The sequence below is a fragment of the Callorhinchus milii genome, unplaced genomic scaffold (assembly GCF_018977255.1).
Source record: "Callorhinchus milii isolate IMCB2004 unplaced genomic scaffold, IMCB_Cmil_1.0 Scaffold1, whole genome shotgun sequence".
NCBI classification, from domain to species: domain Eukaryota; kingdom Metazoa; phylum Chordata; class Chondrichthyes; order Chimaeriformes; family Callorhinchidae; genus Callorhinchus; species Callorhinchus milii.
The window spans coordinates 38,668,919-38,683,536 of NW_024704742.1; the positions used below are offsets into that span (position 1 = coordinate 38,668,919).

The 14,618-nt window shown below is 47.2% G+C and overlaps 1 protein-coding gene across 1 annotated transcript; it reads left to right on the plus strand.

Moving 5' to 3' along the window:
- The first annotated feature begins 1,262 nt into the window (after positions 1-1,262).
- Positions 1,263-7,531, plus strand: ostc (oligosaccharyltransferase complex subunit). Its single transcript, NM_001292473.1, is given in 4 exon segments — positions 1,263-1,418; positions 4,829-4,922; positions 6,252-6,449; positions 7,369-7,531. Coding segments are annotated over 4 exon segments (450 nt in total). The 5' UTR covers positions 1,263-1,279; the 3' UTR covers positions 7,388-7,531.
- Positions 7,532-14,618: the final 7,087 nt, after the last annotated feature.

Sequence of the window (14,618 nt, forward strand, 5' to 3'; positions counted from 1 at the left end):
GGAACAGGGTGATCTGGTCTTCAGCTCCTCCAGTGGCAACACTAGACAGTTTGTGCTCAGAAAGTTGTTTCTGGCTCTTGTCATCTTTAATAATTGGAACATTTAGAAACACATTGAAGAAGAAAATGTTTTTTTTTCCCCTTTTTTTAATTAAAATCGCAAAGAGAATTTCTCGCGTTTACAAATCTGCTGATCGCTTTCCAATTATTTTCGATGTATCCGTTTCAAAACTAAACGTTTACTCTCTGTGCCTTTAAGTGTTGTTTGGTCCACGTTCAAACTTTACATTTGAATACAATGTTTAAAGGAAGCTTTAGAATAAACTAGAAATAAACTGCTGTATATTACAATATACACAATGAACTTATTTACAATCTATATAATGAACTTTATTATAATCTAAATAACTATATTACAATTTATATAATAAACTGTATTACAATCTATAAACCAAAATAAAATATACACAATAAACTATAATCTACACAATAAATGATATAATCTATACAATAGCCCACACTATAATCTACATCAGTCTATATAACTATATTTCGCCCGCAAAACAGTCACACTTTACAGTACAGTCTGTGAAGCGCTTTGAGGTGTCTGGAAAACGTGATAAGGCTCTGTATCAAATGGAAGGTTATTACTATATTATAAAGTATATTACAATAACAATCCTTGCAACAATCCTTCTCGACGTCCCAAAGCGCTTCACAGAACACACTGTAAATTGAATTGACTGTATATTTGTGGGCGAACGCGGCAGCCAATTGCGCACAGCAATGTCCCACAAACAGTCGTGGATTGAAAATGACCAATTTATTATTGTTTTTGGTTTTGGAGGGATTATTATTAGGCTCTGTGTGGAGTAAGGAAACTTGCCCAAGGTTTCGCCCTCTGCCTGGAATTGAACTCAGGTCTCTCACTTGCAAAGCGAGTGCTCTAACCACTGAGCTGCAGGACTCAGTATTGCGATCTACAGGACAACACACAGATCACCCATGTGATCACCCATGATGCTCCGGGGGGGCAGGTGTAACCATAGTGATGGGGTGTTCCCGTGTGTGTGTGTGTATCACCAGCTACAGGAGGCATCGCAATGCCACGGCCACAGACACTTCCGGCCACGCAGCTCAGCGAGGATCGGAGGCGGAGCCGGCCTGCGTCATTTCCTGCACACGTGTCGCTCCGGACAGGAAGTTGGAGCCGGGGCCGCCGCGTCGACACGGCTCGGGGAGGGGGCGGGGCTTGTGGAAAGGAAGTGACGTGTGCAGTGATGGAGGCGCTGTACGGGCTGCCCTTCGCGCTGCTCGAATGCCCCAACGTGAAGCTGAAGAAGCCGGGATGGCTGCACACCCCGTCCGCCATGACCGTGTACGCGCTCGTCATCGTCTCCTACTTCCTCATCACCGGCGGTGAGTCTCTCCCGACCCCGACCTGACCTCCCGCAGAGCCCGAGCCTGAGCCCCGCCCACCCCCCGGGGTCCCGGCCACAGCCCCTCCCCCCGGGGTCCCGCCCACCTCCCCCTCCCCCCGGGGTCCCGCCCACCTCCCCCTCCCCCCGGGGTCCCGGCCACAGCCCCCCCCCCGGGGTCCCGGCCACAGCCCCTCCCCCCGGGGTCCCGGCCACAGCCCCTCCCCCCGGGGTCCCGGCCACAGCCCCTCCCCCCGGGGTCCCGGCCACAGCCCCTCCCCCCGGGGTCCCGGCCACAGCCCCTCCCCCCGGGGTCCCGGCCACAGCCCCTCCCCCCGGGGTCCCGGCCACAGCCCCTCCCCCCGGGGTCCCGGCCACAGCCCCTCCCCCCGGGGTCCCGGCCACAGCCCCTCCCCCCGGGGTCCTGGCCACAGCCCCTCCCCCGGGGTCCCGGCCACAGCCCCTCCCCCCGGGGTCCCGGCCACAGCCCCTCCCACGGGGTCCCGGCCACAGCCCCTCCCCCCGGGGTCCCGGCCACAGCCCCTCCCCCCGGGGTCCCGGCCACAGCCCCTCCCCCCGGGGTCCCGGCCACAGCCCCTCCCCCCGGCCACAGCCCCTCCCCCCGGGGTCCCGGCCACAGAGCTGCCTGTGGGGGTCCCGGCCACAGCCCCTCCCCCCGGGGTCCCGGCCACAGCCCCTCCCCCCGGGGTCCCAGCCACAGAGCTGCCTGTGGGGGCCCCGGCCACAGCCCCTCCCCCCGGGGTCCCGGCCACAGCCCCTCCCCCGGGGTCCCGGCCACAGAGCTGCCTGTGGGGGTCCCGGCCACAGAGATGCCTGTGGGGGTCCCGGCCACAGCCCCTCCCCCCGGGGTCCCGGCCACAGCCCCTCCCCCGGTGTCCCGGCCACAGAGCTGCCTGTGGGGGTCCCTGCCACAGAGCTGCCTGTGGGGGTCCCGGCCACAGAGCTGCCTGTGGGGGTCCCGGCCACAGAGCTGCCTGTGGGGGTCCGGCCACAGAGCTGCCTGTGGGGGTCCCGGCCACAGAGCTGCCTGTGGGGATCCCGGCCACAGAGCTGCCTGTGGGGGTCCCGGCCACAGAGCTGCCTGTGGGGGTCCCGGCCACAGAGCTGCCTGTGGGGGTCCCGGCCACAGAGCTGCCTGTGGGGGTCCCGGCCACAGAGCTGCCTGTGGGGGTCCCGGCCACAGAGCTGCCTGTGGGGGTCCCGGCCACAGAGCTGCCTGTGGGGGTCCCGGCCACAGAGCTGCCTGTGGGGGTCCCGGCCACAGAGCTGCCTGTGGGGGTCCCGGCCACAGAGCTGCCTGTGGGGGTCCCGGCCACAGAGCTGCCTGTGGGGGTCCCGGCCACAGAGCTGCCTCAGGTTTATCCTGAAAAACCCCTTCCTGGGCCCATTTCTGCTCTCAAACTAACCCCCATCTCCAACCTCCCTTTCCTTTCCAAGGTCCAGGAACGAGTTGTTGCTTCCCAGCTTTGCTCCTTCCTCTCCCGCCACTCCCTTCACAAACCCCTCCAATCGGGTTTCTGTGCCGCCCACCGCACAAAAACCGCCCTGGTCAAAGTGACAAATCACATTCTGTCCATCTGCGACCAGGACTCCCTCTGCCTCCTCGTCCTCTGTGACTTCTCTGCTGCCTTTCGTTGACCACTCTATCCTCATCCTCCACCTCCTCTCACCTCAACCTTCATGGTTCTGGTATTGAATGGCTCAGATCGTACCTCTCACACCGTCTTCACTTCATCTCTACAAATGGTTTCTTCTGTAGCCTCCACACCGTCTTATGCAGCGTTCCTCAGGACTCTGTCCTTGGTCCCCTCGTCTTCGATATCTATACGCTCCCTCTTGATGACATCACCTGCAGACATGTATGCGGATGACAACCAACTGTACCCCTCTGCCTCCACCCTTGACTCCAGAACCACTGCTGTCCTGAAGTCCTGGATGAAAGCTAACTTTCTTCAGTTGAACGTCAACAAGACCGAGGCTCTCCTGATTGGCTCCCATCAGTGCCTCCACACTTCAGGCGCTGACAGCGTCACCATCCAAGGATGCACACTCCACCTTACTAAGCCAGTCTGGCTCCTTGGCTTCTTGTTTGAGCTTCAACTATCCTTTCTACCCCACATAAATGCTATGACACTCTCTACCTTCCTGCACCTCTGCAACATCTCCCGGTTCCACCACTATCTCACACCTCAGGCCACCGAAACCCTCATACACGCATTCATAACATCCAGGCTTGACTATGCTAACTCCCTGCTTGTTGACCTCCCCACATCCTCTCTCCATAGGCTGCAGATCATCCAGACCTCTGCAGCCCATGACCTCTCCTGCACCAGGCTCCGTAACCCTATCACCCCCATCCTCGCTCAACTCCATTGGCTTCCCATCACACAGAGGATGCAGTTCAAGATCCTGGTCCTCACCTTCAAAACCCTCCATGACCTCATTCCCCCCTACCTCTGCGACCTCCAAACCCCCTACCAACCTGCCCACTCAGCGGGCTCTGGCCTGCTTCACGTTCCCCCCCACTTCTCGCCCGCCCCACCATTGGCGGGTGGGCCTTGTGCCACTCTGCCCCCACACTCTGGAACTCCATCCCACAGTCCCTCCACCTCGCCCCCTCCCTTCCTCCTTTGAGACCCGTCTCAAGACCCTCCTCTTTGACCGTGCATTTGATCATAATGATAATAATAATCCTTGCATTTGATATAGCGCTTTTCACGTCAGGAGGACGTCCCAAAGCGCTTCACAGAACACACTGTAAAGTGAATTGACTGTATATTTGTGGGCGAACGCGGCAGCCAATTGCGCACAGCAATGTCCCACAAACAGTCGTAGATTGAAAATGACCGATTTATTATTGTATTTCTTTTTTTTGGAGGGATTATTATTAGGTGTGTGGAGTAAGGAAACTTGCCCAAGGTTTCGCCCTCTGCCTGGAATTGAACTCAGGTCTCTCACTTGCAAAGCGAGTGCTCTAACCACTGAGCTACAGGACTCCTCCTTCGTGGCATCATGGCCAAGGCTGACTCTGGTTTCAGCACCAACATTTACCAGCAAAGATCACTGGACCGTTATCAATCAGCAGGAAAAACTCTGGGTTATTTCTTCATTCTTTCTCCCTTTCTTCCCTCTAAGATCAGGAATGCTGAGCATAATTATTGGCTGAAATTAGATAACTTGGTGCAGATTAGGAATCAACCTGGAACTTTCCTTATTTGTGGCTTAGTGTCCCATTAAGAAATAACTACCCACATTGGGGAGTAGACTGTTTCCCCTCTTTTCTTACTTGGATTTACTGGGGAAACAACTTGTGCAATAGTATGAAAACTAAATAAAGAATGGAGCTTCATTGTTTGCTACTGTATTTTGAAGGACTTTTATTTTCCTTAGGTATAATTTACGATGTGATTGTGGAACCTCCAAGTGTGGGATCAATGACAGATGAACATGGCCACCAGAGGCCAGTAGCCTTCTTAGCATACAGGTATGAATAGAGAGACAAGTACTGACTGTAGATTTAGTAGAATTTAGTTCAACTCTTTATTCCCCCATTATTTCCTTCATACATCTTAAATATTGATTTTTGTAAATAGTTTTTAACAATCCTTGCTTTGATACTGCTCTATCGCATTGCCGAAATGTAAACAAATGTGACAGTCAATTGCCCTACAGCAATGTCAATAATGTTCCACAAATAGTTGTGGAGTGTGACCAATTTCAATTAGCAGATTGTTAAATCAGGACACCCTGAGAAACTCCCTTCCATTTTTGAATAATGCCTTAGAATTGAAGAGACAGAGACTGGACCTTGGTTTAATGTCTCATCTGAAGGATGGATTAGTACCTGAGATTTGTAGTAATAGATTAACAATTTAATCAATATTCAGTAGTGTGATGCTGTGTTGATTTGTATAACTGGTGAAAATGAGTTGAGTTCTAAGGTGATCCTCAGCCTCAAAGTGCTGGGAGATATCTGGTCCCCATGGGTGTAGGGATATCTGAGATTCCTGTCTGCCTGTGGACTGATTCTGCAGGTGGTTTTAAAAGTGTAGTGTGCAATTGCATACTTGCAAATTAAATATTGAAGTGTTTAAAATAGTGAAGAGAATTGATAAGCTAGATAATGGATGACTCGAGGAAAGTCCCAGAACAAGGGGTATAATTTTAAAATTGCTGTACATTCACTCAAGTCTTTCAGTAGCTACTTTGCATTTGGATTGGATTGTTTTGGTGTAGGTTGTACATTTTGTGTAGCTCGGACAGAGGCAAAGCCTATTGGAATAGAGTAATTCATTTTTAATAAACAAAATTCTGGTGATCACAAATGAGTGTTTGAGTATACCACACTGTAATAATGTGTGATGGGCAAATAACCTATACTACTTTGCGAGGTGTCCCAGTACAGACAAAAGTGTGTGTATATATGTGACTGTATCTATACCACTTGTGGTAGTATCTTGTACAGTCAGTGATGTTTTCGCCTTATACGTTTTGTGATCGAAGCTATGCAGTTTTAGCTGGTTAAACTCCAGCAGTACCCCATCGCACACTCCCCAAGCCTTAGCTCTTGCTAGCCTGTGTCTAACACCTTCTGGAATTCGGTAAGAAGGGTGCATCCCTCCGGGAGAGAGTGCGCATTCCATTCTAAACACGGGAATGTCCATATGTGGGTGACATGCATTTTTCTGGTTTGGTTACTCTTAACCATTGTGATGGGTTTCCACATGTGTCAGACATCTGGCTGACCAAAACAAAATTATGCTCAAAGTGCTTTTGACAACTGGGTTAATCACTTCTTTGCCTACTTTTGCAGAGTGAATGGCCAGTACATTATGGAAGGCCTTGCTTCCAGTTTCCTGTTTACAATGGGAGGTCTCGGGTTCATCATCTTGGATCGTTCCAATGCCCCTAACATCCCAAAGCTGAACCGCTTCTTGCTTCTCTTCATTGGATTTGTCAGTGTCTTACTCAGTTTCTTCATGGCAAGAGTCTTCATGAGGATGAAACTTCCGTAAGTAATGATATTGCTCTGCCTTGTTTCTGCTTCTATGTCTATTTTGTGGACCATCAATGTTATACATCAGCATTTGCTCTGTAACTTTAGAACGAAGCGACTGTTGTAATATGTCTGTGATTTGGAAGTTATTTCCTCTCTGACATTGTTGTATATGGGAAAAGACTTCCATTATATCAGATATACCACACGTCTGCACTTGTAGCAATGCACAGAAGAAAGGAAATTTCAGCCTCTTTATTCTAAACGCAAAAAGGATGGTACTTACTCCCATTACACAAAAGATTAGGATTTGGAATGCTTTATCATAAGTAGTTACTGAAGCCAGGTCAGTTACACTATTTGTAAAGGAATTAGACAAATAGTTAAAATATGAACAACGACTTGAATTTATATAGTGCTGTTCACGTGGGGTAGCATCCTAAAGTACTTGACAGTTCTGGAGTCTGACACCGATCCAGGGGAGGGGGGAGGTGACTGTAAGCACGATCAAAAAAAAAAAGGTTTTTAGGCAGGATTTGAAGGTAGGGAGGAAGCAAAGTGGAGGGAATAAGGGAGAGAGTTCCAGAGTTTCGGGGCGTAGTGGCTGAAGGCACAGCCTGAAGCGGAGGGGATGAGGTACAAACAGAAGGCCAGAACCAGCTGAGTGGAGGCAGCGTGATGTGGAGTGGGTGTAAGCAGATCAGATAGGTAGGGAGGTGACAGGGCATGAAGGGATTTGAAAGTGAGTGAGAGGATCTTGAAATCGATCCGACAAAGAAGCAGAATGGAATAGGGAAAGCGAAGGGATATGGGGAAAAACTCTGGTGAGTGAGCTATCATAGAACAGGCACTAGGCCATATTCCTGTCTTCTATGCTGAAATTTGTACAAGTGCCTTTTCGTTAAAATAAACCTTATCTGAATCTGTTTTTCAGGGGTTACCTGATGGGTTAAAAGTTGTCAAATCAGAGGAGCCCAAGCCAGAGTGTCCAGCATTAAAGAAAACAATCAAAAATTGTTTTAACAAAACGTTTTATGTTGTAAAGTCCGGATGCAGGAACCATTTGTAAAGGAACACAATAAATACATTTTTACATCATTTGTAGTTAAATGTGATATAGCTTCATTACTTGTTGTGAGCTGGTTCCGCTTCACTGTAAAATGCTACCAAGTCATTATTCTGGTAATATGTTGCTGATTGATGATCAATAGATTTTATAAGTGAATAGGACCAGTGAGCTGATATTTTGAATAGTACAAGAGTTTTAATGAGAGAGAGTTGAAAATGATACGTATCGAATTGTGTACATGTACCACATTGATCTGTGTGAACTCCACTCGGACACGGTCTCCTTCCTTCCTCTGAACTGAATCTGCATGATCCATATACGATTACCGACAAGGATTCAATCTTTACAACTACTGAAAGCCAGGTCAATTATAGTCTTTAAAAGGCAATTAGACAAACAGTGAAACACAGTGGAGTTGTGTTTGGGATCCATAAATTCCCACCATGTAATAAGAGTGGGACATGATTTACATAAGGTTGTACAGCACAGAAACAGACCATTTGGCCCAACCAGTCTGAGATGGTGGTTTCACTGTGAACATGTGCGGGTGGCTGATTCAATCTCTGAGCGTTGTCTGGCCAAAAAGAAAAATTTATAACTTCTGGGTCATTAGATTACCCCACCATTGCTTCCTGTTTGCTGCACACGAGCAAGGCAAGAACAGGAAGTCAGGTTGGCAGTGACCTGATAAACCAAAGTCAGCCTTTTTTTTTAGGGGTTAAAATGGCTGACTTCCAAATAATGAAGTGACTGGCAACACCATCTCTTGCTTTGCACATGTGCAACAAAGCAGGAATTGATGACAACAACCTAATGACCCCAAAGTTGGCCATTTTAGCATGAAAACTGGCCACCGTATGGGACATGAGCAGGGTGACTGGATTGAGAGGTTCACAGTGCAACTGCATATTAACCTGGGCCAATAGAAAAGTGCGGCTGCAATTTTTCCATGGAATCCGCTACAAGCACCCCCTCCGCTTACAAACAAAGCCTCCAGTACAAACACACCCTCCACCACAAACAAACCTTCCGCCAAAAACACCCCCTCCACGACAAACATCCTCTGCTACAAACACCCCATCTGTCAAGTCAGTAGGATATTCCAAGTTGCTGGACAATGAGGGGTTTGCACCTGAGCTGCGGGTTGGAATCAGAAAAGGGTGAAGGGCAAGAGGGGCAGAGGAGAGAAGATGACTGAAAGCATAGACGAGCTGAGAGTTGGGATCAGAGAGGGTTGGAGGGCAAGTGAAGCTGCCAGATCTTGAGGTGTGTAGGCACTGACGGAGCCGATTAGGAGAGCCTCTGTCTTGTCGACATTCAACTGTAGGAAATTGCCTCTCATCCAAGACTTAATGTCTGACAGACAATCCGTCAGAACAACAGTGGTCCTGGAGTCGAAGATGGAGACAAAGTGCATCTGCATTGAAACCAAATTATACAAGGGAAAGCAGGAGCTGAAATGTGGCTCTAATAACCCTGGTGGTGTAACACAGGGTGTGAACTGTTTCAAAAAGTGGGAAGATTTATTTTTGTGAAGTATCTAAAATTGTATCTATAACCATACCTACGTCACCATCTTTAAATCTTGTAAAGTGCTTCGAGCCATTCTTTTATGGGAAAGGCATTATGTATATAAATTGAGTTGTAGCAGCTTCAGATTTGTAAGTAGAAAGGGGAAAGCAAAATAGCCAGGTAGAGCATTTTAGTTTCATCATGGAGCAACGTCCAATATTTAAGCAAAATACAAAATATTGCAGATGCTGGAAATCTGAAAACAAACACAGAAGTCGCTGGGAACACTCAGCAGGTCAGGCAGCATCTATGGAGAAAGGAAAGTGAGTCAACGTCAACAAAAAGGGGTGGTGGTGGGGAGAAAGAACTTGCAACAAAAAAAAAGCATCATCTTTGCCCCAGACACACCTTTTCTCTCCCTGATCTGCCTTTTTTGTTACAAGTTCTTTTTTCCTCCCCTTTTTTGTTCCGCTTCATTAACACCTCTTTAACCCATCATCCCCTGTCTCCTACCCCATTTTCTCCTTTGTCTTCCTTGTCCTGCCTCCCCACTCTCTGTTGGTCCTTAAAAGCCTCTCCCTCCCAACATACCCCAGTTCTGACGAAAGGTTGTGGCCCCGAAACATTGACTCACTTTCCTTTCTCCATAGATGCTGCCTGACCTGCTGAGTGTTCCCAGTGACTTCTGTTTTTGTTATCCACTATTTAAGCCCCCAGTGGCCAAATGGATAGCCATACTAGCCACCCAAAATACAGCACAGGAGTACTCAGCTTAGTAGATCAGTAGGTATCAGGTTTAAATGTATTTTTCAAGATGTTGCAATGTTCTGTGATTTTATAGGAATCTTGATCCACAATGTTTTGGCCGGGAGGTTCTGTGTCACACTTGTATTTAAAAAACGTTCAAAAGACTTCCCAAATATAAGGAGAACTGATCCCGATGTGAAAGGTGCCATATAAATGGATTTATTTTGTGGTTGTTCCTAACTTTGATTGACTCGACAATAATGACTTCACTACAAACATCCCCTCCTCTACAAACATCCCCTCCTCTACAAACAACCCCCTCCTCTACAAACGCCCCTCCTCTACAAATGCCCCCTCCTCTACAAACGCCCCCTCCTCTACAAACACCCCCTCCTCTACAAACACCCCCTCCTCTACAAACACCCCCTCCACTACAACCACCCACTTCACCATAAACACCCCTTCTGCTAAAAATACCCCCTCTGCTACAAACATGCCCTCCACTACTAACACCCACTCTGTCATGTCAATAGGACATCCCAAGGTGCTTGAGAATGAGACATTTGCACCTGAGCTGCCGGTTGGGATCAGAAAGGGGTGAAGGATATGAGGGGCAGAGGAGGGAAGATGACTGAAGGCATGGACGAGCTGTGGATTGGGATCAGAGAGGGATGGAGGACAAGTGAAGCTGCCAGATCCTGAGGTGAGGAGGCGCTGGCGGGAGCCAATCAGGAGAGCTTGTGTCCTCTCCTGGGGCACAAGAATATATCATCTCAGGGACATTTTTTAACGCAAGCAGTTGCCTTTTTTTGTGCCCCACTCACCAAAAAATACACCGTCAATCCACTTTACAGTATATCCTGTGAAGCGCTTTGAGACATCTCAACGATGTGATAGATGCTATATCAAATACAGGAATAATTATTATTATTAAAACTGAACATAATGTTTCAGGTGTGGTTTGTTCCTGATGTGAAAGATGCCATACAAATTGATTTTTTGTTGTTGATTGAGTCCCCTATAATGCAAGTTCCTCAGAAAAACAATTAAGATATAACTTTGCCAAAATTGCTAATAGCAGCAGCCAGAAGAGAACACAATGACCTTGGCCCTTATTTACCTTTGCAATAAATAATTGTAATAAAAAGAGACAGGGTGCTGTCTGACAGTAGCACAGCACCAGAAAAAATCATTAAACCCAGGAGAAACTCGGGGAAAAAAATGAATAATATTGTATCAGCAGTACTGAATGATAGTAATACTGGAAGATCATAAGGTTCCCAGTTTAGCATGTCACTCAGAGAGAAAAATAGTGTACCTATCAAATTGCATTTAATGATCGGGCAAAGCACGCCAGGGTTCACAAGAGTTACTGGGTGCAATGCTCCCAGTTCCCTGAAATCTCGTGTCATCCCTGTGTGTGTGGAAATACTGTACTGAATAGCTGCCTGAAATGTATTTGTTTTCTCAAGATAGCACATTGTGACTGATGCTTCCCAGGATAGAGAAACTATTTCCTCTGGTGAGGGAATCCAGAACAAGTGGTATAATTTTAAGATTAGAGCTAAGCCGTTTAGGAGTGAAGTTAGGAGGCAGTTATTCACCCAAAGGGTAGTGGAAATCTAGAACTCTCTCCCCCAAAAGGCTGTGGATGTTAGATCCATTCACATGGTCAAGACTAAGGTGGATAGATATTTATTCGGTCAGGGTATTAAGGGATACAGGCAGGTAATTGGAGTTGAGATACAGATCAGCCATAATCTTATAGAATGGCGGAACAGGCTTGAAGAGCTGAATCGCCTACTCCTGTTCCTATGTTTCTATGCTACTCAGAGCTGAGAATCTCAGGGAAAGGTTAGCAGTCAGATGCACGATCAGCAAAAATGACAGAGATAGCAAAGGATTTTAAAAAATGCATTGTTTTTGACGCATATCGAAGATTCCGCGGTTGTGACCTCATGTGAGCAAGATTTTGCGACTGGTGTGGCTCACACTGTTCATGAGTCACACACATGGCTCAGTACAAATCTAGGTTCGACGAAGTTGTCCAAGGGAAATCTCCTTAGAATTCAAAGGCACCACAAGATGGCGATCTGAGACTGGTTTTATGCCACAGCTCCATGTGATTCAGAGGATACAGCGCATCGCGACTCAGATTCACCATGGGTTCACTTATAGCGTAAATGTACTGTTGACCTGTGCAGGCTATACTGGAAGCAGTAAACCCAACCTCTGTTACCCTTCTGTTGCAACAACAACAATAACCTAACTCGTATATAGCGCCCTTCACATTGGAAAGATGTCCCAGAGCGCTGTTACCCCTTGTTTAACATGGGGTCTGATCTTACGGACCCAGACTATCGTGTTATAACGCTGAGCTGTCCAATACATTAAGCACTAGTCACTTATTGCGAATTAAGAATCCAGAGGCACTGAAACTGTATTTTTGATTAGTAAATAAAGAATGAGTAATCGACACTATCGTTGGGAATGTGATCTCAATATCCACATTCACATGTTGTATGCATGTGTACATTGACCTTTTTGTGCGTTTGATGGTAAACTGGTTAAACGAAAAGCAGTGTGTTGCTGATGGGATCTGCTGATGCTGCAATTTGGAAACATGACTGAGACCAACTCTGTGCTGAAAATGTGACAAAATGTCCTGACTGAGGGCCAATATCTGTTTTTGCGAATTGCAGCCTCCCAGCTGCTTTAGGGGCTCTCTATTACAGAAAGCAAGAATGTACATTTACTGCGTGTAGTGCCATATCGAATTGGAAAGTCTCATTACTGTCAAGTGTAGTGACTTTTTGTAAGGAAACATTGCATCTATTTGTGCCAGAAAAAACTGACATGTATTGAAATGGTCTTAAATTTTTCATCTCTGTCACTTTTGCTGGTTGTGTATCTCACTCCTAACATTTCTCTGAGATTCTCTGCTCTGAGGAACACTAGAAAGGATCAGTTACAATTTGCTGTCTTGAGAAAACAAATTTATTTTACAGAGCAAAAATTATTCCTGAGTGTTGGGGTCTACATGTGAAAGAGAGAAAAAATAAAAGCAATCATTTTCTGTGAGAGATTAAGAACTGTGGGAAGAAAAAAACTTTCTAAATATAGACTGAATGTAAACATTTTCCAGAATTCTGCATTATTCTAACTTTAATGATTATGGTCTTAAGGTTGAGACCATGAGATATGTTTGGTGGCTGCCTAAACCTCGTGCAGTGTGACTCACGGGTTTCTGGAGAGGAGAGGAGAAAAGTGTAAGGAAAATTAAACACTGACAACAAAAGAAAACTCAAAGTCATAACTGTTTTTCTTGCAGAGCAATCTCTCCTGGCACCAACTCGGTGATTTGAAATCCGGGGTTTGGGGGAAAAAACAATTATTATAGCTGACAATCACAACCATACCCCTGTTTTCTGGAACTTGCTCTCGGTAAATTCCAGCAGTTTCCCAACGGACATTTTGGGGTTAAGATTTGGTCACTCAATCCACGACTGTCTGTGGGACACTCCTGTGTGTATTTGGCTAACGCATTTCACTCACAAAATACACAGTCAATCCACTTTACAGTATGAAGTGGAGTCCTGTAGCTCAGTGGTTAGAGCACTCGCTTTGCAAGCAAGAGACTTGAGTTCAATTCCCGGCAGGGTGAAACCTTGGGCAAGTTTCCTTAATCCACATGCCTGACAATAACCCCTCAAAAAAACCCAATAATAAATGGTCATTTCAATCCACGACTGTTTGTGGGACACTGCTGTGCGCAATTGGCTGCCGCATTTCGCCCACAAATATACAGTCAATTCACTTTACAGTCTATTCTGTGAAGCGCTTTGAGATGTCTAGAAGACGTGAAAAGCCCTACATCAAATGCAAGGATTATTATTATTATAATTATATCCTGTGAAGCACTTAGAGATGTCTCAACGATGTGATAAGGCGTTATATCACCATGCCTCGCATATTCTTCACTCCCACTCCCACTGCGTGGAAATGCTGGACTTCCTCGAGTCCAAAATCGAGAGAATCTGCTCAGCTGCCACTGACCTCCCAACTTCCACCTGCTCCCTACCCCCCACCCCACCCCCACACTCTGACCACTACCCATTCCTCCTTCCACACCTTTAAACCTGTCACCCCCTACTCTGTCATCACCACCATATCCTCCATGAACCCCACCACCTGCTCCCTGGACCCCATCCCCACCCCTCTCCTTAAATCTTAGCTCCACCTCCTTGCCCCACTACTCGCCGACATCATCAACCTCTCCCTGTCATCTGGCACTGTTCATACCCCCCTCAAAACAGCCACTATCACCCCACCTTGAAGAAACCTTCCCTTGACCCGCTATCCCTATCCAGCTACCGGCATTCTCAAGGACCTTAGACAGTCAATTCACTTTACAATCTATTCTGTGAAGCGCTTTGAGACGTCTAGAAGACGTGAAAAGCCCTACATCAAATGCAAGGATTATTATTATAATTATATACTGTGAAGCACTTTGAGATGTCTCACTCTTTCCTCTCCTCCCACTTCCTCCACATCCCTCCAATCAGGTTTCTGTGCTGCCCACAGCACGGAAACTGCTCTGGTCAAGGTCATAAATGACATCCTGACCATGTGTGACCATAGCTCCCTGTGTCTCTTCGTCCTCCTTGACCTTGGGACGTCCTCCTGACATGAAAAGCGCTCTATAAATGTAATTTTGTTGTTGTTGTTGTCTATGCTGCCATGGGTAGGGGACACAGGCAAGGTGCCCAGGGCAAAGAGTGACCCCAAGGGTGATACCTTCACACCCTTAGAGTCATGGTGGTCCACAGTTTTACTTTGCAATTGCAATATTTCCC